This window comes from Pristiophorus japonicus, chromosome 14 (genome assembly GCF_044704955.1).
Source record: "Pristiophorus japonicus isolate sPriJap1 chromosome 14, sPriJap1.hap1, whole genome shotgun sequence".
Classification (NCBI taxonomy): Eukaryota; Metazoa; Chordata; class Chondrichthyes; family Pristiophoridae; genus Pristiophorus; species Pristiophorus japonicus.
In genome coordinates this window covers 163,260,108-163,285,505 of record NC_091990.1, presented here as the reverse complement: position 1 = coordinate 163,285,505, position 25,398 = coordinate 163,260,108, and the positions used below count along the sequence as shown (strand labels likewise).

At 46.6% G+C, this 25,398-nt stretch overlaps 1 protein-coding gene across 1 annotated transcript in view; it reads right to left on the bottom strand.

Moving 5' to 3' along the window:
* The window catches only part of ano9b (anoctamin 9b), a 202,344-nt gene extending 180,357 nt beyond the window's left edge, over positions 1 to 21,987 (bottom strand). Inside the window, exon 1 of the mRNA XM_070898654.1 lies at positions 21,756 to 21,987. Coding sequence (XP_070754755.1) covers positions 21,756 to 21,764 — 9 coding nt within the window. The 5' untranslated portion in view covers positions 21,765 to 21,987. The remainder of the gene's footprint in view (positions 1 to 21,755) is intronic.
* Between the last annotated feature and the right edge of the window lie 3,411 nt (positions 21,988 to 25,398).

Here is a 25,398-nt window from a genome sequence, read left to right as displayed (position 1 = left end):
AAATATTGAGGGGCCTGGACATAGTGGATAGTAAGGGTCTATTTCTATTGGTGGAGGGAGCTATTATGAGGGGGCATAGTTTTAAGGTGGTTGGTGGAAGGTCGAGGGGATTTGAGGGGGGGCTTCTTTATGCAGACGGTTGTGGGGATCTGGAACTCGCTGCCTGGAAGAATGGTAGATGCAGAAATCCTCACCACTTTTAAGAGATGGTTGGATGGGCACTTAAAAGTGTTGTAACCTGCAGGGTTACGGACCTAGAGCTGGTAATTGGGATTAGACTAGATGACCTTTTGTTAGTCGGAGCAGATATAATGGTAAGTACTGCAGGGAATAGAATATTGCCAGGGTGATCTCCTGGACTAGTTTCGATCGCATGGATGGGTCGGAAAGGAATTTTCCCAGATTTTTTCTCCCTAAATTGGCCTGGGTTTTTATCTGTTTTTTGCCTCTCCCAGGAGATCACATGGCTCCAGTTGGGCTGGAGTGTAGAATGTTTCAGTATAAGGGGTATCGCAGTTGTGTGAGGCGGACTAGTTGGGCTGGGTGCTCTTTGCCTTTCCGACATTGTTCATAGGTTTATATGTAACTTTCAGAGCTGCTGACCAAGGACCGTGCGGCTCTTTGTCGGTCGGCGTGGACACGATGGGCCGAAATGGCCTCCTCCTGCACTGTTACTTACCACTTATCAGCCCAAGCCCGAATGTTGTCCAGGTCTTGCTGCATGCGGGCATGGACTGCTCCATTATCTGGGGAGTTGTGAATGGAACTGAACACTGCAATCATCAGCGAACATCCCCACTTCTGACCTTATGATGGAGGGAAGGTCATTGATGAAGCAGCTGAAGGTGATTGGGCCTAGGACACTGCCCCGAGGAACTCCTGCAGTGATTGTCACATGGAGGCAGCCACCAATAGGGGCTTCACTGTCATTAAATTTGCTGTCACACAGGTCAGTAGGAATGTGGAGACGGTGCCCTGTAGTAAGGTCAGGTATAGATTGACAATACCTCCCTCTGGATGACGGCACATCTCCACCAAAACTTCCTTCCAAGAAAGCGTCCAGGGCTACAATGAATCCTCAGCTGAAGTGATGCAGCTTGCAGCTAGGCCATCTTGGATCCCTGCTCACAAAGGTCTAGTGTCACTTCAAACTCGAGCGTCTCATGGGCACAGAGCTCACATCACCTCACAAGCTCCAGCCATTAGAGAGTACATTGAAGAAACACTAAAATAGGTAGTGCAGCACATCAGTCATAAATTCTCACCAAGGCAAAGCATCATCATCATAGGCAGTCCCTTGGAATTGAGGAAGACTTGATTGCACTCTTAAAATGAGTCCTTAGGTGGCTGAACAGTCCAATACGAGAGCCACAGTCCCTGTCACAGGTGGGGCAGATAGTCGTTGAGGGTAAGGGAGGGTGGGACAGATTTGCCGCACGCTCTTTCCGCTGCCTGCGCTAGATTTCTGCATGCTCACGGCGCCGAGATTCGAGGTGCTCAGCGCCCTCCCGGATGTACTTTCTCGACTTAGGGTGATCTTTGGCCAGAGACTCCCAGGTGTCAGTGGGGATGTTGCACTTTATCAGGGAGGCTTTGAGAGTAGCCTTGTAATGTTTCCGCTGCCCACCTTTGGCTCGTTTGCTGTGAAGGAATTCCGAGTAGAGCACTGGATTTGGGAGTCTCGTGTCTGGCATGTGGACAATGTGACCTGCCCAGCAGAGCTGATCGAGTGTGATCAGTGCTTCAATGCTGGGGATGTTGGCCTGGTCAGGATGCTGACATTGGTGCGTCTGCCCTCTCAACAAGCTCCCCACTGGAGTGGAACTAAACTACAGAACCAGTGGGAAGCTGTTCAATCATTGGCGTCTCCATGCCAGGTCCAAGACCACCCCAACCTCTGTCGTCGAGCTACAATACGCGGACGACGCCTGCGTCTGCGCAAATACAGAGGCTGAATTCCAGGACATAGTTGACCTATTTACTGAGGCGTACGAAAGCATGGGCCTTAAACCAAACATCCGTAAGACAAAGGTCCTCCACCAGCCTGTCCTCGCCGCACAGCACTGCCCCCCAGTCATCAAGATCCATGGCACGGCCCTGGACACCGTGGACCACTTCCCATACCTCGGGAGCCTCTTATCAACAAGAGCAGGCATCGACGACGAGATTCAACACCGCCTCCAGTGCGCCAATGCAGTCTGAGGAAAAGAGTGTTTGAAGACTAGGCCCTCAAATCTGCCACCAAGCTCACTGATCCATACAGACTAAAAGAGACCCCAGTTCCAATCTGAGTTTGATATTGAGCTAACTTATCTCAGTCAAGGAGGCAATACAGGTGCTACAGGTGGTGTGAGTTTTACCGAGGCCCTTGGAATGGTCCCAGAACATGTTAGGATTAATGTAATCATTCCCAAAGAAAATCAGTTAACTTTACATTCAAAACTTATGGCTCCCTTAGGTGCTAAAGAAACATTAGGTAATATTTTTCTTCTGCCCAGGAAGGGGCCGGGTCACTTAGCAGAGTAGATGTGGGTTGTTTTACCTTCTACCACCAGATCAGAGGAGGCACCATTGCTGTAGTGTTACAGACACAGGCCATCCACCCTAACCATGCTGATGGACCATTCCTGCAATTTGCAAACAGAGCAGAACTGCTGGAATTAGTGGTAAAAGATTGAGGGAGGTAAGAATTTCTCTAGTTTTGTCATGCTGGGCAAGAATGAGCTAAAGTTAGAGACAGTAGAATGGGTCTTGATTTCAACACTATGAAGACACAAGGAGGGGCAACAGCATGTAGAACGGCATATTTGGAGCTTAGGAGCAACAAGAGAGATAAGAAAGCTTGCAATAGCGACAGAGCTGGAAAAGACCATAACGTGATGGGGTCTCCTATACTATACTATGACTATCAGTATCAATGATACAGCACCCACTGTCCTATACTATTATGGTCAGTATTACTGATACTGCACACACTATAGTATATTATCAGTATTATTGATATAGCACCCACTATACTATTCTTGTGAGTATTACTGATACTGCATTGGTTATACTATACTATTATCAAAACATAGTTACAGTAATATTATATTGAGATTAGTACTATAATAGAAATAAACAGAACTAAAGCAGTGCTAAGTAAGGAAAAAATTGGCACTCGCTTATTTTCAATTTGCCACCAGGGCATTAAAGTGACGGTGCAGATTGGTTCTTGATTGCAGAAATCGTCTGATTTTTATTTCCATTCATTTTGATCCACATTGTCAGTTTAACGCCTTCTGGCAAGTTGAAAATCTACCCCTAAGTGTCAAAAGAATCAAATTCTTTATATAAGCATATCTCTAGCTACACATTCCCCTCATTATGCTTTGCAGTCTTGGATGCTTCAGTCAGCAACCAGATGGCCAGAGGCTGAGCGTGTGGTTCACTGGTGTGAGCTGCTGCAGTCACAAATCTGTGTTGGCAGCTGTCAGTGTCTCCTTTGTTTTTATGCACTGACTGTTAGTGGATCGCCAAAGTTACATCGGAAGAGCGGGAGATCCCACACGGAAGTTCAGCCCCAGTGAGTCCGCGTGTACCTGAAACACACATGCCGCCAGTTACTTCAAGGATAGATGAGTTTATCTCGGTAGATTATTTAACAGGTATTAGTTGCCAAGGCCACAGAGGTGCAGTAAAGTTTAATATTAGTTATTAGACTGTGAATTGGAGACAGAGATCAAGGGCTGGATTTTCGGTTGCCTGACGCCTCAGTTAGCGGCCAGAGGGGGCATTAATGGGAGTGTAAGAGGTTACCGACCGGGAGTGCAGCTTTTAGCACCCCAACCAAAAATTCATTGGGGGCTCAGAGGGGGCTGTAAGACTACAACATTTTTTGCTTTTAAGATGGCCGAACCTACAAATTGACTAAATTCTTATAATCCAGTATACTTCACAGGCCAAGAGACCTTTTTGTTGAACTTTAAGAAATGCAGACAAGTAAAGTAACTGTCCCACGGATTGATAAGAGAACCAACCGAGCTCACAGAAGTTACATTGGACTGGAACATAAACCTTTTTGATCGTCTGAATAGCTTGGAACAGGCACACAGTAGGCTGATAGTCAATTTTCTAAGTATAATTACAGTGCGAAGTCTCTCGTCCACTGCGGCAGTCAAGAGAACTGGCAAGTTGGCAAGCGAATGAGGGAGTTAGTTTCCAATCATTGCCCATGGCCTGGTGTGAGTATCTATTAATCACTGAGGGGATAGGCAATAGGGATAGGTTGATGCGAGCTAATAATTAAGAAATTATTGTGCATTTAATACTATCATAAATTACTTGTATTTCTTTTGATCATTCTAAGTAAAGATAACCTCTGGATGGGGTGGTGAAGAAACATCTTGTTTCTGCATTGTTTTGTCCCATAAGTTCGAACTCTGAAAGTGTAGAGTCAAGTCGTAAATAAGTCTTGACTGTTTAGTGAAAAGAACAAGACAAAATTTTACAGGATAAAAACGTGTTCTTATAAAAGATAAGTCTTACAGTGCAAAAGCCAGTAGCACCTGGCCGCTGATGATCAGTGCGATCCAGACTTCGGTCCTGGTGCAACGTCTACGCTTGTGCCCAGGTCGGTAGTTCTTATAAAAGATAATCTTACAGTTGCCGTCCGAACAGTGACTTGTGAAAGACAAATAAACAATGTCAAGGACTATGGATAAGGCAGTTACAAGGTCTGTGATTAAGAAATTGCCACTCAGGGAGGAGTAGATGCGGGACATTATAGACAGTGATGGAGGCTAATTTATGGACCCAAGGGTCCACTTGTCGGCCAAGGTTGAAGAAAGCTGTCTGGTTGTTGGCCTACTGAAGGAAAATTAAAATCTGTGAAGGTGTAAATGATAAGTTACAAACAGAAATTAATGAAAAAGTAGTGGTAAATCGACTTTTGAAAGAACTGGAGGAAGAAAGGTTAAGTAACATACAAACATAGAAAATAGGTGCAGGAGTAGGCCATTCGGCCCTTCGAGCCTGCACCACCATTCAATAAAATCATGGCTGATCATTTCTTCAGTACCCCTTTCCTGCTTTCTCTCCATACCCCTTGATCCCCTTAGCCGTAAGGGCCATATCTAACTGCCTGTTGAATATATCCAATGAACTGGCATCAACAACTCTCTGTGGCAGGGAATTCCACAGGTTAACAACTCTCTGAGTAAAGAAGTTTCTCCTCATCTCAGTCCTAAATGGCTTACCCCTTATCCTTAGACTATGTCCCCTGGTTCTGGACTTCACCAACATCGGGAACATTCGTCCTGCATCTAGCCTGTCCAGTCCCGTCAGAATTTTATATGTTTCTATGAGATCCCCTTTCATCCTTCTAAACTCCAGTGAATACAGGCCCAGTCAATCCAGTCTCTCCTCATATGTTAGTCCTGCCATCCCGGGAATCAGTTTGGTGAACCTTCGCTGCACTCCCTCAATAGCAAGAACGTCCTTCCTCAGATTAGGAGACCAAAACTGAACACAATACTCCAGTGAGGCCTCACTAAGGCCCTGTACAACTGCAGTAAGACCTCCCTCCCTGCTCCTGTACTCAAATCCCCTAGCTATGAAGACCAACATACCATTTGCCTTCTTCACTGCCTGCTGTATCTGCATGCCAACTTTCAATGACTGTGATGTACCATGACACCCAGGTCTCGTTACACCTCCCCTTTTCCTAATCTGCCGCCATTCAGCTAATATTCTGCCTTTGTGTTTTTGCCACCAAAGTGGATAACCTCACATTTATCCACATTATACTGCATCTGCCATGCATTTGCCCACTCATCTAACCTGTCCAAGTCACCCTGCAGCCTCTTAGCGTCCTCCTCACAGCTCACACAGCCATCCAGCTTAGTGTCATCTGCAAACTTGGAGATATTACACTCAATTCCTTCATCTAATCATTAATGTATATTGTAAATAGCTGGGGTCCCAGCACTGAGCCCTGCAGCAGTAGTCACTGCCTGCCATTCTGAAAAGGACCTGTTTATCCCGACTCTCTGCTTCCTGTCTGCCAACCAGTTCTCTATCCACGTCAGTACATTACCCCCAATATCATGTGCTTTAATTTTGCACACCAATCTCTTGTGTGGGACCTTGTCAAAAGCCTTTTAAAAGTCGAAATACACCACATCCACTGGTTCTCCCTTGTCCATGCTACCAGTTACATCCTCGAAAAATTCTAGAAGATTTGTCAAGCATGATTTCCCTTTCATAAATCCATGCTGACTTGGACTGATCCTGTCACTGCTTTCCAAATGCGCTGCTATTTCATCTTTAGTAATTGATTCCAACATTTTCCCCACTACTGATATCAGGCTAAACAGTCTATAATTACCCATTTTCTCTCTCCTTCCTTTCTTAAAAAGTGGTGTTACATTAGATACCCTCCAGTCCATAGGAACTGATCCAGAGTCAATAGACTGTTGGAAAATGATCACCAATGCATCCACTATTTCTAGGGCCACTTCCTTAAGTACTCTGGGATGCAGACTATCAGGCCCCAGGGATTTATTGGCCTTCAATCCCATCAATTTCCCTATCACAATTTCCTGCCTAATAAGGATTTCCTTCAGTTCCTCCTTCAGACTAGACCCTCGATCCCCTAGTATTTCCGGAAGGTTATTTGTGTCTTCCTTCGTGAAGACAGAACCAAAGTATTTGTTTAACTGGTCCTCCATTATTTTGTTCCCCATTATAAATTCACCTGAATCTGACTGCAAGGGACCTATGTTTGTCTTCACTTATCTTTTTCTCTTCACAAAACTATAGAAGCTTTTGCAGTCAGTTTTTATGTTCCCAGCAAGCTTCCTCTCATACTCTATTTTCCCCTTCCTAATTAAACCCTTTATCCTCCTCTGCTGAATTATAAAATTCTCCTAGTCATCAGGTTTGCTGCTTTTTCTGGCCAATTTATACGCCTCTTCCTTGGATTTAACACTATCCTTAGTTTCCCTTGTTAGCCACAGTTGAGCCACCTTCCCCGTTTTATTTTTACTCCAGACAGGTGTATAAATTAGGCAGAAAAAGCAGCAAACCTGAGGACTGGGAGAATTTTATAATTCAGCAGAGGAGGACAAAGGGTTTAATTAGGAGGGGGAAAATAGAGTACGAGAGAAAGCTTGCTGGGAACATAAAAACTGACTCCAAAAGCTTCTATAGATATGTGAAGAGAAAAAGGTTAGTGAAGACAAAAGTAAGCGGGAGCTCGAGAAAAAATTCAAAAGGAAAAAGGAGAAGTGATTTAATAAAATATCTCGAGTCAATGCTTCACCGAGGCGTACGAAAGCATGGGCCTTACACTAAACATCCGTAAGACAATGCTCCTCCACCAGCCTGTCCTCGCCGCACAGCACTTCCCCCCCAGTCATCAAGATCCATGGCGCGGCCCTGGACAACATGGACCACTTTCCATACCTCAGGAGCCTATTATCAACAAGGGCAGACATCGACGACGAGATTCAACACTGCCTCCAGTGTACCAGCGCAGCCTTCGGCCGCCTGAGGAAGAGAGTATTCGAAGATCAGGCCCTCAAATCTGCCACCAAGCTCATGGTCTACAGGCCTGTCATAATACCTGCCCTCCTGTATGGCTCAGAGATGTGGACCATGTACAGTAGACACCTCAAATCGCGAGAGAAATACCACCAACGATGTCTCTGCAAGATCCTGCAAATCCTCTGGGAGGACAGACGCACCAATGCTAGCATCCTCGGCTAGGCCAACATCCCCAACATCGAAGCACTGATCATACTCGACCAGCTCCGCTGGGCGGGCCACATTGTTCGATGCCTGACACAAGACTCCCAAAGCAAGCGCTCTACTCGGAACTGCTACACGGCAAGCGAACCCAAGTTGGACAGAGGAAACGTTTCAAGGACACTCTCAAAGCCTCCTTGGTAAAATGCAAAATCCTCACCGGAACCTGGGCGTCCCTGACCCAAGACTGCCCTAAGTGGAGGAAGTGCATCCGGGAGGGCGCTGAGCACCTCGAGTCTCATCACCGAGAGCAACCAAGCGCAGACAGCAGAAAGAGCGTGCAGCAAACCAGTCCCACCCACCCTTTCCTTCAACCACTGTCTGTCCCACCTGTGACAGTGACTTTAATTCACATATTGGACTGTTCAGTCACCTAAGAACTCATTTTTAGAGTGGAAGCAAGTCTTCCTCGATTCCAAGGGATTGCCTATGATGATGATGATGATGAATCAGAGGCAGTGTGATGTGTGGGCAGAGAAAGAGGAATGTCAAAGACATCACGTTGAGTGAGCAGAAAGATCTAATATGGATTTAAAAGCTGCATGCCAGTTCACCCAGGAGCAGATTGTACAGCAACGAAAGATTAAAGAGGATCATACCGAGTGCAATAGGAAGTTTAAAGAGTTGGAAGATAAGCTACGGATTCAAGGGGACATTGTATGTGCAATGGCCCCTCAGTCAGAGGGAACAAGAGAAAGTGATGAAGGTGATGTAGAAATAGAACAGAATGGCCCATCACAGGAAGCCAGACCACCACCAACAGCCCCAATGCATCAAAGGAGGCACACCCCAGTAGCACAGGGGCGGAGGCGGGAGCTCTAGGTCCCTTAGATTGTCAATTTGTAATTCCATATAATATGGAAGATTTGAGAAAGATGGCTACTAACATAAAGAGAATAGAAGTCGGGGAAGACCCCCAAGGTCATTTCCTAGAGGTAGAAGAGATAGCTGTTTTGAGTAACCTGGATAATGAAGAAAAGAAACATTTATTGCTTCACACCCTAAGTCCTGGTATTTTTGGGGTCTTCCCCAGAAAGTAAAAGGGCAGGGGGCGAGAATGATGGTTTGAAGGCACGAGTTGCTCAAGTAATGGGAGAGGGTAAAGGGAATCAGTTTAAAGGCATGGCGGAGGTAGAGCAGGGCCCCAACAAGCCACCCGTTGCTTTTGCTGACCAACTGTGGCCAACTTACAAGGTTGTCATGAGTGGGGTAGTAAGGCGAGCGGATCTGAATGGGCAAGCATGTGACCATTGGCTGCGTGTCCTGATAGCTAGTAGTCTGCCATATTTACAAGTAGCTATGTCAGACTCTGATACGGAGGATGAGGGTGAAGGTAACTCAGATGCCAGGGTTGAGAAAAAACAGTAGTGCCCGGCTGCTGATGATCAGTGCAATCCTGACGTCAGTCCTGGTGCAACGCCCACGCTTGCAACCCGGTCAGTAAATTCGGTGCGGCTGCCTCATGTAGCGGCCGCCAAGAACAACGTCTGGAAAAACAGTGGGTCCAAGCTTGCAGTCGTTAACTGGCGGCAACTTAAAGGGAAGAGGAAGCGCTTCCCTCGGAGGTCACAGACAGTGCAACGTTTACACACACAGCACGGTGCGTGAGGCTCCGAGGTCACAGTCAGTGCAACATTTACACACACAGCACGGTGCGTGAGTCTCAGTCACAGTCAGTGCAACGTTTACACACAGAGCAGGGCGCGTGAGTCTCAGTCACAGTCAGTGCAACGCTTACACACACAGCACGGTGTGTGAGTCTGAGTCACAGTCAGTGCAACGTTTACACACAGAGCAGGGCGCGTGAGTCTCAGTCACAGTCAGTGCAACGCTTACACACACAGCACGGTGTGTGAGTCTCAGTCACAGTCAGTGCAACATTTACACACACAGCACGGTGCCTGAGTCTCAGTCACAGTCAGTGCAACGTTTACACACAGCACGGTGTGTGAGTCTCAGTCACAGTCAGTGCAACGTTTACACACAGCACGGTGTGTGAGCCTCAGTCACAGTCAGTGCAACATTTACACACAGCACGGTGCGTGAGTCTCAGTCACAGTCAATGCAACGTTTACACACAGCACGGTGTGTGAGTCTCAGTCACAGTCAGTACAACGTTTACACACAGCACGGTGTGTGAGTCTCAGTCACAGTCAGTGCAACATTTACACACAGCACGGTGTGTGAGTCTCAGTCACAGTCAGTGCAACGTTTACACACAGCACAGTGTGTGAGTCTCTGTCACAGTCAGTGCAACGTTTACACACAGCACGGTGTGTGAGTCTCCGAGGTTACAGTCAGTGCAACGTTTACACACAGCACGGTGCGTGAGTCTCCGAGGTTACAGTCAGTGCAATGTTTACACACAGCACGGTGTGTGAGTCTCCGAGGTCACAGTGCAACGTTTACACACAGCACGGTGTGTGAGTCTCCGAGGTCACAGTCAGTGCAATGTTTACACACAGCACGGTGCGTGAGTCTCAGTCACAGTCAGTGCAACGTTTACACACAGCACGGTGCGTGAGTCTCCGAGGTTACAGTGAGTGCAATGTTTACACACAGCACGGTGTGTGAGTCTCAGTCACAGTGAGTGCAACGTTTACACACAGCACGGTGTGTGAGTCTCCGAGGTCACAGTGCAATGTTTACACACAGCACGGTGTGTGAGTCTCCGAGGTCACAGTGCAACGTTTACACACAGCACGGTGCGTGAGTCTCCGAGGTCACAGTGCAACGTTTACACACAGCACGGTGCGTGAGTCTCCGAGGTCACAGTGAGTGCAACGTTTACACACAGCACGGTGTGTGAGTCTCCGAGGTCACAGTGAGTGCAACGTTTACACACAGCACCACAAACATTTCAGTACAGCTTGAAAACAAATGATTTTGAAAACTTTAATGGGGCATTACCGTGCCGCACTTTTAAGACTTGGTTTTTCCCGGGATCTGATTTGGAGTTCTGCGCATGCGCAATGGATCGCCAAATTTACAGACCAAACTTTCGTTATGATCCCCCCCCCGCCCCAGCTCTGGTGTGCAATGGCTGATTTATCATCTCTTAGCTCTTCAGCCGATTCTGATGAATTTCTGGGCGGGAACTGCAAACTTTTTCATGGGCTAAAAGTACTGCTCTGCCTCGTTTACCAACCGAAATGAGGCGTGGCCGAATTTCCAACTTTATGACTTATGATTATCCATTGAAACTAGGGTGAGGGGAAAGCGCACCATCCTATTTGCCAAACACCCAGTTCTATTTTGTCCTGAGGTAGATGCATAGCTGGAAACATTTCCAGAAGATCACCTTGATACATTGATCCTCGGTGTGATTGACAACTGTATTTAATGGTGAAAGGTATATTTTTGTATTTTGATATTCCTTCGTCTCAGTTGAAATATCAAAGCATAGAGTGGGTATAATTGTTGCCTTGTAACAAGGTTTATTTACCGAATTTCTGCTTTCCAATCAGTTCAGGGTCCAGTGGCACTCTCCCTGAATATCTGATTTCATGTATTAACTTTGCATCATGGGTGCTGGTCCAAGATAAGTTTACTTCTGAGAACTTCAAGATGTTTTATTAATTTTGAATACAGTTTATATGTTAAACTAATCACTGGGATTTATCTATGTGCTGTTAATTTGACTTTTGCTTCTGTTAGCCTATTTTTTGAATAAACCTGATTCATAGTTTGTAGCCTTAGGTTTGCCAGTGTTATTTGTCCATCAGTCAGAGGGACCGAGGATACAAGGCATCTTGTAAAATTTCCAGTGAGGTTGTCAGCAGCATAAGGGGTTTATTGTTCACCTTAGGGTAATGCTTCGGGCATGCGAACAATGTGGGGATGTCATTGAAGCGATAAGCTTTGAGGAAGTTTTGAGGGAGAGCTCAAGAAAGCAGAGCCTAGATGGTTTAAGGCTTTGATGGAGTGAGAGGTGTGTGCGGTGGGGGTGTGTGCATGCTGTAGGTCAGCATTGGAAGAGTAGAGGATGCAAGCTGGGAAATAGTGTTGGAGAAGATTGCAGAGACAAGTGGTGCAAGGGTAGGGGAGGAATTTCAAATGAGAATTTTGAAATCAATACATTAGGAGATGGGAGCTAATCTAATGTAGGTCCGTAAGGAGAGAGGCGACAGGTGAGTGAAACTCGGTACGGAATAGGTGTGGGTGGCACAGTTCTTAATGAATTGGTAATTTTGTTGGATAGGACTTGGGAAGAGGATGAGGAGAGTTTCAACTGAGGAATTTTAATTAGGATGTCTTAACACTGAAAAGCAACGATGGCACGCAAGACATCCAAATTGGCAAAATCAAATGATTTGCCAATTCCCACAGTAAACAACACTCCCGCCCCGAGCACAAACCTAACATCCAATCTTTCAACCCATTGCAGGTCGAGCAGTATGCAGACTGTCTGCTGAAACAACAGCTATGCTACAAAAGTGAATTCTGATGAAGGATCCACACCTAAAATGCTAACTGGCCTGTTCGTTCCACAGCTGCTGACCAATCTGCTGAGTGCTTCCCGATGTTTATTTTAGTATTAGGTACTTTTGTCTGATTTTAGTTTGGTGGCTATTTTTTTTAAAAACATAACTGAAGTTCAGATTCTTCTATTGAACCTCTCTCAATAAAATGGACCATAATTTGCTGTAGTAGGCCAACAAATAGTGTCGGTCATTAGTTCGACTTGCCCTTGCCCGTTTAATTTCAATGATATTGTGCGACGCAAGTTGCTGAAAGTCGCTGATAACATCACTACGAGGGAAACTGGGCATCTACAACATGAGTGAACAGGGAAAGCAACTGCATATCTCCTTAACCAATCAGATTGAAAGAATTATGAAATAAACAGTGCAAGGACTGAGAAGGAAAATGTAAATTAGAATGGGTGAATTCAATGCCAAATCAGGCTCAGAAAGAAAAATAAAGAGAGGGAAAGTTTGGATTAAGAGAGAGAGAAAAAGAAACAGAAATGTTGAAATGTTACACATTTTATATCTCCAACAATTAAAACATGAAGAAATGAGACGCCACACTTGTAATAGTGGAGGAAGTGCATCCGGGAGGATGCTGAGCACCTCGAGTCTCAACGCCAAGAGCATACAGAAATCAAGCGCAGACCGCGGAAAGAGCGTGCGGCAAACCAGTCCCACCCACTCCTTCCCTCAACGACTATCTGTCCCACCTGTGATAGAGTCTGTGGTTCTCGTATTGGACTGTTCAGCCACCTAAGGATTCATTTTTAGAGTGGAAGCAAGTCTTCCTCGATTCCGAGGGACTGCCTATGACGATGAGTTCATTTTCAATGCCAGAGTTACTTGGTAGTAATTAACCCCACTCATCACATTGTTAAAAGAGTACTTAGATTGAAATGGATTAAACTTAACTTTCTGTGGTAGATTCGTAGCTACCATGCAAATACAGCAACTTCACACCATTCAATATATTTCAATGGTGAGCTGGACAGAGATGCCGTTTTTGTGAAGATAACTGTGGAGCAGCGCATCTCGGACAGCAACCTGTGAATTTCCACATTTAGTCGCTCATCTGCCACCACCTAAAATAGCTGTCGCATTTTCTCAAAAATAACAGCCAGTGCCATTAGCCTCAGCGTTAATTTGACAGCGAACTATGACCCAATGTTGCAAGTTTTTCTGTCTCAAGCTGTTGAGAGAAACACTTCAAATTTAAAACAATGCTGTTGGATTGGGCTTATTTGTATCAGATTGATAGTTGCCTTTTAACTTTGATTAGATACTCAGATATTCAAAATCGACAAAGTCACAGGTTTTTTTTCGGGGATATAAAAAAGAACAATTCTGTTGGAACAGGTGTCAATTTGAAGATCTCAGTAAAGAAACATTTTCAAATTATTTTCCAAAGACTCACCTTAATTCTTAAGAGAAGCCATCTTTTTAATATTTTGTCCACTTGAGGAGTTAAATAGACTTTCTAGTGTAAATATTTCATTATGACAGTTACTTCATTTCTTCTTTGTCATTTCGCAGTGTCAGCTATGGTTCAGTGGGCAGCACACTCGCCTCTGAGTCAGAAGGTTGTGGGTTCAAGTCCCATTCCAGAGACTTGAGCACAAAAATCTAGGCTGACTCTCCAGTGCAGTGCTGAGGGATCGCCGCATTGTCGGAGGTGCCGTCTTTCAGATGAGGCGTTAAACCGAGGCCCCGTCTGCTCTCTCAGGTGGATGTAAAAGATCCTATAGCACTTTGTTGAAGAAGAGTAGGGGATGCGATATTGCCCCTTGCCCCGATTGGGAACGGTAACCTTCCGGGGCAGGGACCTTGAACGCCCACCCCTGACGGTGAATTGGGCCTATCGCCCCACAAAGGAAGCGGACGCCGACTCCGGCCGGCGCTTCGCTTCCTTTGGGGGTGGGTCCCGGGGCGCCACTGTGGGGCTGAATCCAGCACTTACTAGGATGCTCCATGACGTGCTACAACGCTCCACCCCTTCGATTAAAGGGAAGGGCCGCTATGCACTCTGCAGGCCCTTTGGTGGCCACCAGGGCAGTTTGAGATGGAGACGGAGTGCCGGACTGTACGATGGCTAGGCCGCTGGCACCCCCCCCACCCCCCCCCCCTTTAAGGGGCGCCCGAGAGCGGATGTCCGCCAGCTTCTGGACCCGGGTCGGTGTGGGGCGGTGAGGGTTCGCCGCACACGCCGATGACGTCATTGGCGGTTGCACTGCGGCCCAGGATGCTGCCCATGGGGAGAGGCCCTGCCAAGGCTGCACCTCCCAAACCTCCATGACAATTTCCCAGGAGGCAGTAGTGTCCCCCTCTCCCGGGCGAAAAATGCCTTGCACCCACTGAGGTGCTAACGGGGCAATAAAAAGGGGAAACTTTGCCTTCGGGGAATTATCCCTAGTGTCCCAGACAATATTTATCCCACAATCAACATCTAAAACAGATTATCTGGTTATTAGCAATGCTGTTATTGCTGTTTGTGGGAGTTTGCTGTGCGCAAATTGGCTGCCACATTCCCTACATTACAACAGTGACTACACTTCAAAGAGTACTTCATTGGCTGTAAAGAGCTTTGGGACATCCGGTGGTCATGAAAGGCGCTATATAATTGCAAGTCTTTTTGTTAAATAGATTTGCTCAATTGTTTTAAACTTAACACAGGTTCTGAATGCAAAATAGTCTAATCATTCATTAAAAATGAGAAAACCAATGAAGTCATTGGATAAGTTCAGTGGCTAAAGGCAATTAACAGACATGGAGTTCTATTTCATTATCCCAGGTCTGTTACCAAAAGCTTACCTAGATCTCTTGAAGCAATAGGGAGTTGGGACCTAACCATAAGAGTGCACTATGTTATGAGAGCCAAATTGATCTGGAGTAAGAAAAGAGGAAGCGACCCAAATTTGTGGATTTAAATAGTGTGCAATATCAGACCATTCACTATTGTGCATCTGCCTTCTCAGCCTCATAACTCCTTGCTTGCTCATTTCTTCTTTGGAGCCGCCCCCGTCCACCCTTATTCTGTACATTTCCCTCAACTCTCAACTATCATTGGTCCACAAACTCCATAATCTGTTTCCTGTACCCCCTTCACTCCCTGCTCCTGACCACTGCTCTCCTCAGTCCTTTGCCTGCTGACATCAACCTTTGTCTACCCTCTGGCCTCTTTCAAAATATCATCCCTCCCCTCTTCAAAGTTGTCATCACTTCCTGAAAAGAAACAGACTGTAAAACCCTCTGTCCTCTTCAATTACCACTTTATCACAAATCTTCTCTTTCACTCTAAACTCCTCGGCATGTTGTTTCCCAAGGATGAGCCTCCTGTTATGTATGTAAACCTGTAAATACCATGTCTAACCACCAGAGGGCTTATCCCCTGGAATCCCAAGGGATCCCACAATCCCTTGGGGGCACCTGTATATAAGGAGGCCTCACAGGCTAGAGAGGCACTCTGAGATCAGTAATAAAGGACTACGGTCACACCTTATTTTGAGCTTGCAGTATCGAGTCTGACTCTTTATTCAAGACTTAACACCTCCCATTCCTACCACGCCCTGATTGAAACTGCGTTCCTGATCTCTGCCGCACCCACAGCACAGACACTGCTCTCGTCAAAGGCACGAATAACATTCTGTGACTGTGACTGATCATTTTTCTTGACTTCTTTGCTGCTTTTGAAATGGTTTATAAATTCTATCCTCCTCCATTATCTCTCCCTGGCAGTTCACTTTGTGGCACTCATTTCTTCTGCTTACATTCATACCTATCCCAACAATGACAATACATATCCTTCAGTGGTTTCTCCTTATCTTCCCATATTGTCCTTGGTATCTTCCTCTTCATTGTTCATATGTCCCTTGCTTGATCTTTACCCGAGTTCCCCTCCCCATATCTGCTTTATCATCGAGATTGCCTTTTTCCATCATTGCAAAATTGGTTAACTTCTTTCCTACCTTTCCACATTACCGTGAAGACTCTAATTTATGCCTTTATTACCTCGAGGTCTGACTTCTCTAACATTCTCCAGCCAGCCTCTTAATTCCTTCCACAAACTGCAACTCATTTAGAATACTACCGTCCATATCCTTACCCACTCAAAGTCCCGCACTTCTCTCACCATTCTTCGTAGACTCCACTAGCTCTCCTGTGCCTCTGAATCAATTTCAAAACACCTTATTCACACCTTCAAATGCCCATCATCATCATAGGCAGTCCCTCGGAGTCGAGGATGACTTGCTTCCGCTCTAAAAGTGAGTTCTCAGGTGGCTGAAGAGTCCAATGCAGGAATTACAGTCGTTGAGGGAAAGGGTGGGTGGGACAGGTTTGCCAAACGCTCCTTCCGCTGTCTGCGCTTGGTTTCTGCATGCTCTCGGCGACGAGACTCGAGGTGCTCAGCGCCCTCCCAGATGCCCTTCCTCTACTTAGGGCGGTCTTTGGCCAGGGATTCCCAGGTGTCAGTGGGGATGTTGCACTTTATCAGGGAGGCTTTGAGGGTGTCCCTGTAACATTTCCTCTGCCCACCTGGGGGTCGCTTGCTGTGACGAAGCTCCAAGTACAGCGCTTGCTTTGGGAGTCTCATGTCGGGCATGCGAACAATATGGCCTGCCCAGCGGAGCTGGTCGAGTGTGGTCAGTTCTTCGATGCTGGGATGTTGCCCTGAACGAGAACACTGACATTGGTGCACCTGTCCTCCCAATGGATTTGCAGGATCCAAATGGATTTGCCCATCTCACCTTTGGCCCGTCCTATTTCAGCGATCTCATTCAGTCCCATGTTCCTGCTTACATTCTTCACTCTGGCATTTGTTTATTCCTCATTCCCTTTGCTGAATCAGTGGTGACTGCTCTTTCAGCTGCTATGTCTCTATCCTCTGTCAATTTGAACACAAGTGGAAGAGGTTACAGTCCCTTTGTACAACACATGTCACAGATCATGTCAAAGTGCATATGTGAATGAGCATCTGTGTGTTGTATGTGGAACTGCACAAGATAAAAGTTCACGGGGTTGGGGGTAATATATTAGCATGGATAGAAGATTGGCTGACAAACAGAAAACAGAGAGTCGGGATAAATGGTTCATTCTCTGGTTGGCAATCAGTAACGAGTGGGGTGCTGCAGGGATCAGTGCTGGGACCCCAACTATTTACAATCTACATTAATGACTTGGAAGAGGGGACTGAGTGTAACGTAGCCAAGTTTGCTGACGATACAAAGATAGGAGGAAGAGTAATGTGTGAAGAGGACATAAAGAGGCTGCAGGAAGACATAGACAGGCTAAGTGAGTGGGCAAGAATTTGGCAGATGGAGTATAATGTTGAAAAATGTGAGGTCATGCACTTTGGCAGAAAAAAATCAAAGAGCAAGTTATTATTTAAATGGAGAAAGATTGCAAAGTGCTGCAGTACAGCGGGACCTGGGGGTACTTGTGCATGAAACACAAAAGGATAGTATGCAGGTACAACAAGTGATCAGGAAGGCCAATGGAATCTTGGCCTTTATTGCAAAGGGGATGGAGTATAAAAGCAGGGAAGTTTTGTTACAGCTGTACAGGGTATTGGTGAGGCCACACCTGGAATACTAGGTGCAGTTTGGTTTCCATATTTACGAAAGGATATACTTGCTGTGGAGGCAATTCAGAGAAGGTTCACTAGGTTGATTCCGGAGATGAGGGGGTTGACTTATGAGGAAAGGTTGAGTAGGTTGGGCCTCTACTCATTGGAATTCAGAAGAATGAGGTGTGATCTTATAGAAACGTATAAGATTGTGAGGGGGCTTGACAAGGTGGATGCAGAGAGGATGTTTCCACTGGTGGGGGAGACTAGAACTTGAGGGCACGATCTTAGAATAAGGGGCCGTCCATTTAAAACTGAGATGAGGAGAAATTTCTTCTCTCAGAGGGTTGTGAATCTGTGGAATTCGCTGCCTCAGAGAGCTGTGGAACCTGGGACATTAAATAAATTTAAGACAGAAATAGACAGTTTCTTAAATGATATGGGGATAAGGGGTTATGGGGAGCAGGCGGGGAAGTGGAGTTGAGTCCATGATCAGATCAGCCATGATCGTATTGAATGGTGGAGCAGGCTCGAGGGGCCGTATGGCCTACTCCTGCTCCTATTTCTTATGTTCTTATGAAATGAGCAAAGCACAGTCAGCCATTGCACTCACTCCGTCCACATACAGTGTACAATCTACCCTATCATGGACTCTATCTCACTCATTTCATCTCCTTTTTTTATAGTCGTTCATGGATTGTGGACATCGTGCCATCCCTAATTGCCCTCGAGAAGGAGGCAGTGAGCCGCCTTCATGAATATAACTGAGTGGCTCGCTAGGCCACTTCAAAGGGCAGTTAAGAGTCAACCACACTTGAGTCATATATCGGCCCAAACCGGGTAAGGACGGCAGATTTCCTTCCCTGAAGGTCATTCGTGAACCAGATGGGTTTTTTATCACAATCCGGTAGTTTCATGATACTAACTTTCTTTTTATTCCAAATTTAAATTCCCCAGCTACCGTGGTGAGCTTTGAACATTAGTCCAGGCCTGTGAATTACTCGTCCAGTAACATAACCACGATGCTACCATTCCCCGAGAAACCTTCTGTATAAATAGTCCCCAATTCACAATAAATAAAGCAAACAACACAACAGAATATTCATCCATTCTCACATCTTTAACCATCAACCCGGTCCAGCTACCTTCCATAGTGAAGGCCAACTCCCTCCCCTGCAGCACAGGAGCCATTGTGCAGAACTCTGAGCAGCAGCTAGCGGATCAGCTGCCTGTTATACACCACACCTGATTTTTACTTCAATGGAAGGAAAATCGAGCAGGGTGTATGACGGGTGCTGATCCACTGTCGCCCATCTTATACCCACACCACGGTTGAAAGTTCCGCCCATTGTATCTCAGAGTATTGATCCTAGGCTATATCAGTGCATCCACTCCTCCCACTCCCAACCAAATATTTATCAAGCTCCATTTGATGTTTAATTGAGCAGGAGTTAGCGGAGGGGCGAAAGCAGTAGCGCCACACCATGGGCCGCTGCGTCTCCGGTGATGACGTCATCGCCGTGCAAGGCGACACCTTTTCGCCCCACGGCAAAAAATTGGGTAGCGCGCAGTGAGGCTTACGTGGGCAATGTCGACGCCAGCATCGCGGGTCACGAACTGGGCCACACACCAATCGCGGGGCGGAACTTAAAGGGGAGGTGCGTGCCGCCATTTTCTTTCTCGACGACTTACCAGTCGGCCCTTTCTCTTCCGATTTCGTGGGGTCCATGCCACGATTGTGCAGCCAACCCAGCACTCCGTTTCAGTGCCGGGCTGTCGCCACGGCAACCTGCATCCCCGGTGGCCAAGTGGAGGCACATCAAAAGGTTTGCAACGCTCACAGAGTCCCTCCCCTTTAATGGAAGGAGAGGGCCCGTTGGTACACGTGGAGAGGCCGTGTAGCACTCCGATGTTCGCCCAGGTAGCTCCCCCGAGCTCACCCTGAGAGAAAGTGGAGCATGTGACATTGCGCTCCACTTCTTGTCAGGGGCGGTAAGCCCAATTTCGCTTCCAGGGCGGGACTTCTGTGCCGGGCGCAGAATATCCGGCCTCGGAAAGGTTACTGCCCTCAACCGCAATTTTGGCCCTTATTAATTTTAAACCTATTTCCTCCAGTCCTGTGCTCACAATCTGCATCACCCTGATTACATCCACATCATCCAGGATTTAATGGCCTGTTCCTGTTCCTGCTGTATGTACCCAGTGAAAACAAGCTGAGTTCTTTTGCAACGTATGGTTTCTCAAATATTAAGACTACAAATGGAGGCCTAAGAAATCCCTTTATCCAATATTTAATAGTGTTAATCTGTTTATTTAGAATGGATGAATGCAGAAAGTGGTCGACAGCTGGGCCCTGGGCTACCAGGAGGGTGGTTGAGGCTAGAGCACTGGACTTATTTATGAAGCTAGATGGAGAGATGGTATTCTGGAAGGATGAGGTCAAATGGCTTGAGTTGTCTTGTGGTTAATGGCTCTATTAGTACAGCAGACAAAGGGATTGCAGCTGAACGTTAAGCGTTCCGATCAGCATATTCCATGGGGTAGTTTTTTCTGGTCCTGTACCCAGCCTACTGAATTGTCTGGACACAGAGAATACTGGGAACCCGAGTGAGGAGGAGCTGGTGAGGAAAACCAGTTGATTTTCCATCCATCTGTGGTGTAATATTGGTTGAATCTCGGCATCAATGTCTGCTTTTGTTAATAAGCGCCAGTGCAGCCTTCGGCCGCCTGAGGAAAAGAGTGTTTGAAGACCAGGCCCTCAAATCTACCACCAAGGTCATGTTCTAGAGAGCTACAGTAATACCCGCCCTCCTGTATGGATCCGAGGCATGGACGATGTACAGAAGACACCTCAAGTCGCTGGAGATATATCACCAATGATGTCTCCGCAAGATCCTGCAAATCCCCTGGGAGGACAGACACACCAACATCAGTGTCCTCGACCAGGCCAACATCCCCAGTATTGAAGCACTGACCACACTCAATCAGCTTTGCTGGGCGGGCCACATGGTTCGCATGCCAGACACGAGACTCCCTAAGCAAATACTCTTTGTGGAGCTCCTTCACGGCAAACGAGCCAAAGGTGGGCAGCGGAAACGTTACAGGGACACCTTCAAAGCCTCCCTGATAAAGTGCGACATCACCATTGACACCTGGAAGTCCCTGGCCAAAGACCGCCCTAAGTGGAGAAAGTGCATCTGGGAGGGCGCTGAGCTCTTCGAATCTCAATGCCGGGAGCATGAAGAGGTCAGGTGCAGGTAGCGGAAGAAGCGTGTGGTAAACCTGTCCCACCCACCCCTTCCCTCAACGACTATCTGTCCCACCTGTGACAGAGTCTGTGGCTCTCGTATTGGGCTGTTCAGCCACCTAGGGACTCACTTCAGGAGTGGAAGCAAGTCTTCCTCGATTCCGAGGGACTACCAATGATGATGAATATTGGATCAACTCCTTCACCAACATGTGCTCCTCCTCATTCATGTTATATCCAGTGTGTCCAGGTGATCCAGTGTGATCGGGCTGGTAGGACCATGCAATCTACCCTCCACAGTTCAATTTCAGGCACTTGCTGCCTGAGTGCCAGAATCCTTCCCAAATAATCAGTGCTACAAACTCTTCCGCAGTCGCTGCTCCAAAGGGGGGCTTCACCTAGGCCCTGTTTGGGATGACAACATTCAAACGAATCATCACACTTCATTGCAATTTAATTTTGTTAAACGGTGTTATACTTTCTTTTTGAAGAAAAATTGAAACCAGTGGATGCAATTCTCTCCCTGGACAATAGGATTCAAAGTTCCTGTCACACCCTAAATATATTCTCCTTAAAACTTTGCAAACTCGGGAGTCCTGTGTTAAAGAAGATGGGACCGCGGTTCAGGGACAAGTGCCTGAGGACGGCACTGTATAAGCGAAGCAATGTAAAATGATCTCCGTCTTACCTGTTCCATAATCTCTGACTGCAGTCTCGTGTGACCAAACGATCTCTCGAGTTTCCCCCGAACTTATATTTAGGTTTGAAGTCTGTTAAGAGCCAGCCAGTTCCGCGTCACTAGTAACATGAAGGTGCCCCTCTCCTGGGATATCTCTACCCAGACCCAAACAACCCAACCTCTCGCCTCGGAGTTTTCTGGTCGCTGAGGGGAGCCTCACAATTACACAGTAATTGTCAATGAGGCATTCATGCTCCCGAAACTCGCAGCTCCAACTTCCTCATTCCAAACTCCAGGTAGTAATATGATGTCACCCTCTGAGTGCAGTGCACTCCCATTCTGTCTAGGTTTCACAATGCTCCTCCAGTCACCTGTGAGAATTATTTGCTCTGTGTCTTGGCACACAGCCTCAGTTTCCACATGTATGCTGATGACACGCAGCTCTACCTCACTACCACTTCTCTCCACCCCTCCACAGGTCTCTAAATTGTCAGACTGCTTGTCCAACATCCAGTACTGGACGAGCAGAAATTTGCTCCAATTGAATATTGGGAAGGTTGAAGCTATTGTTTTCAGTCCCCGCCACAAACTCCTTTCCCTAGCCACTGACTCCATCCCTCTCCCCAACCTCTGTCTGAGGCTGAACCACACTGTTCGCAACCTTGGTGTCATATTTGACCCTGAAATGAGCTCGACCACATATCCGCTGCATAACTAAGACCGCCTATTCCCACCTCCGTAACATCGCCCGCCTCCGCCCTTGCCTCAGCTCATCTGCTGCTGAAGCCCTCATCCATTCCTTTGTTATCTCTTGACTTGACTATTCCAACGCACTCCTGGCTTGCCTCCTACATTCTACATAAACTACAGGTGATCCAAATCTCAGTTGCATGTGTCCTAACTCGCACCAAGTCCTGTTCACCCATCACCCCTGGGCTTGCTGACCTACATTGGCTTCCAGTTAAGCAATGCCTCGATTTCAAAATTCTCATCCTTGTTTTCAAATCCCTCTATGGCCTCATCCCTCCCTAGCTCTGTAATCTCCTCCAGCCCCACACCCTCCCCCCACCCCCCAGATGTCTGCGCTCTCCTTATTCTACTCTTTTGAGCATCCCTGATTATAACTACTCAACCATTGGTGGCCGTGTCTTCTGTTGCCTGGGCCCCAAGCTCTGGAACTCCCTGCCTAAACCTCTCCGCCTCTCTACCTCTCTTTCCTCCTTAAAGCCTACCTCTTTGACCAAGCTTTTGATCACCTGCACTAATTTCTACTTATGCGGCTCGGTGTCAATTTTTTTAATCTCATAATACACCTGTGAAGCGCCTTTGGACATTTCACTACGTTAAAGGTGCTATATAAATATAAGTTGTCATTGTTGTTGAATGAGCCAATCAACGATTCATACCTGAACCTCACCAACCAGAAACTATGCCCCACTTTCCCAGGTTATGCAACCACTGAGCCTGTTTCTATGCAGCCAGTATTTGGTATGGGGTGGTGCTTAGATGCTCGAGTAATGACTCCACAAGGCAATGTGTTGTAGTGACCTTAGTCCTTTATTCATACGTGAATAGCACGTTTAGTGAGTTGGTCTTACCACAGGTGAAGCTTACCACAGCCAGCTAGGGAATGGAAGACCAGCAGGAAGAGCAGTGCAAGGGAAGGTAGTGCAGGGGTCCCCTGCGGTCATCCCCCTGCAAAACAGATACACCGTTTTGAGTACTGTTGAGGGGGATGACTCATCAGGGGAGAGCAGCAGCAGCCAAGTTCATGGCACCGTGGCTGGCTCTGCTGCACAGGAGGGCAGGAAAAAGAGTGGGCGAGCTATAGTGATAGGGGATTCGATTGTAAGGGGAATAGATAGGTGCTTCTGCGGCCGCAACCAAGACTCCAGGATGGTATGTTGCCTCCCTGGTGCAAGGGTAAAGGATGTCTCGGAGCGGGTGCAGGACATTCTGAAAAGGGAGGGTGAACAGCCAGTTGTCGTGGTGCACATTGGTACCAACGATATAGGTTAAAAAAAGGGATGAGGTCCTGCGAGACGTATTTAAGGAGCTAGGAGCTAAATTAAAATGTAGGACCTCAAAAGTAGTAATCTCAGGATTGCTACCAGTGCCCCGTGCTAGTCAGAGTAAGAATCGCAGGATAGCTCAGATGAATACGTGGCTTGAGCAGTGGTGCAGCAGGGAGGGATTCAAATTCCTGGGGCATTGGAACTGGTTCTGGGGGAGGTGGGACCAGTACAAACCGGACGGTCTGCACCTAGGCAGGACCGGAACCAATGTCCTAGGGGGAGTGTTTGCTAGTGCTGTTGGGGAGGAGTTAAACTAATATGGCAGGGGGATGGGAACCAATGCAGGGAGACAGAGGGAAACAAAAAGGAGACAAAAGCAAAAGACAGAAAGGAGATGAGTAAAAGTGGAGGGCAGAGAAACCCAAGTCAAAAAACAAAAAGGGCCACTGAATGTAAAGGGGCTGCAGGAGGGGTCAAAACTAAAAATCATGGTTTAAAAACTAGTATTAAAACACTCTACCTAAACGCACGCAGCATTCGAAATAAAGTAAATGAGTTGACGGCACAAATCATTACAAATGGGTATGATTTGGTGGCCATTACAGAAACGTGGTTGCAGGGTGGCCAAGACTGGGAATTAAACATACAGGGGTATCTGACGATTCGGAAAGATAGACAAGAAGGGAAAGGAGGTGGGGTAGCTCTGTTAATAAAGGATGATATCAGGGCAGTTGTGAGAGACGATATTGGCTCTAATGAACAAAATGTTGAATCATTGTGGGTGAAGATTAGAGATAGTAAGGGGAAAAAGAAGTCACTGGTGGACGTAGTTTATAGGCCCTCAAATAATAACTTCACGGTGGGGAGGGCAATAATCAAGGGAATAATGGAGGCATGTGAAAAAGGAAGGGCAGTAATCATGGGGGATTTTAACCTACATATCGATTGGTCAAATCAAATCGCACGGGGTAGCCTGGAGGAGGAATTCATAGAATGCATACGGGATTCTTTCTTGGAACAATATGTTACAGAACCTACAAGGGAGCAAGCTATCTTAGATCTGGTCCTGTGTAATGAGACAGGAATAATAAACGATCTCCTAGTAAAAGATCCTCTCGGAATGAGTGATCACAGTATGGTTGAATTTGTAATACAGATTGAGGGTGAGGAAGTAGTGTCTCAAACGAGCATGCTATGCTTAAACAAAGGGGACTACAGTGGGATGAGGGCAGAGTTGGCTAAAGTAGATTGGAAACACAGACTAAACGGTGGCACAATTGAGGAACAGTGGAGGACTTTTAAGGAGCTCTTTCATAGTGCTCAACAAAAATATATTCCAATGAAAAAGAAGGGCGGTAAGAGAAGGGATAAGCAGCCGTGGATAACCAAGGAAATAAAGGATAGTATCAAATTAAAAACCAATGCGTATAAGGTGGCCAAGGTTAGTGGGAAAATAGAAGATTGGGAAAATTTTAAACGACAGCAAAGAATGACTAAGAAAGCAATAAAGAAAGGAAAGATAGATTACGAAGGTAAATTTGCGCAAAACTTAAAAACGGATAGTGAAAGCTTTTACAGATATATAAAACGGAAAAGAGTGACTAAAGTAAATGTTGGTTCCTTAGAAGATGAGAAGG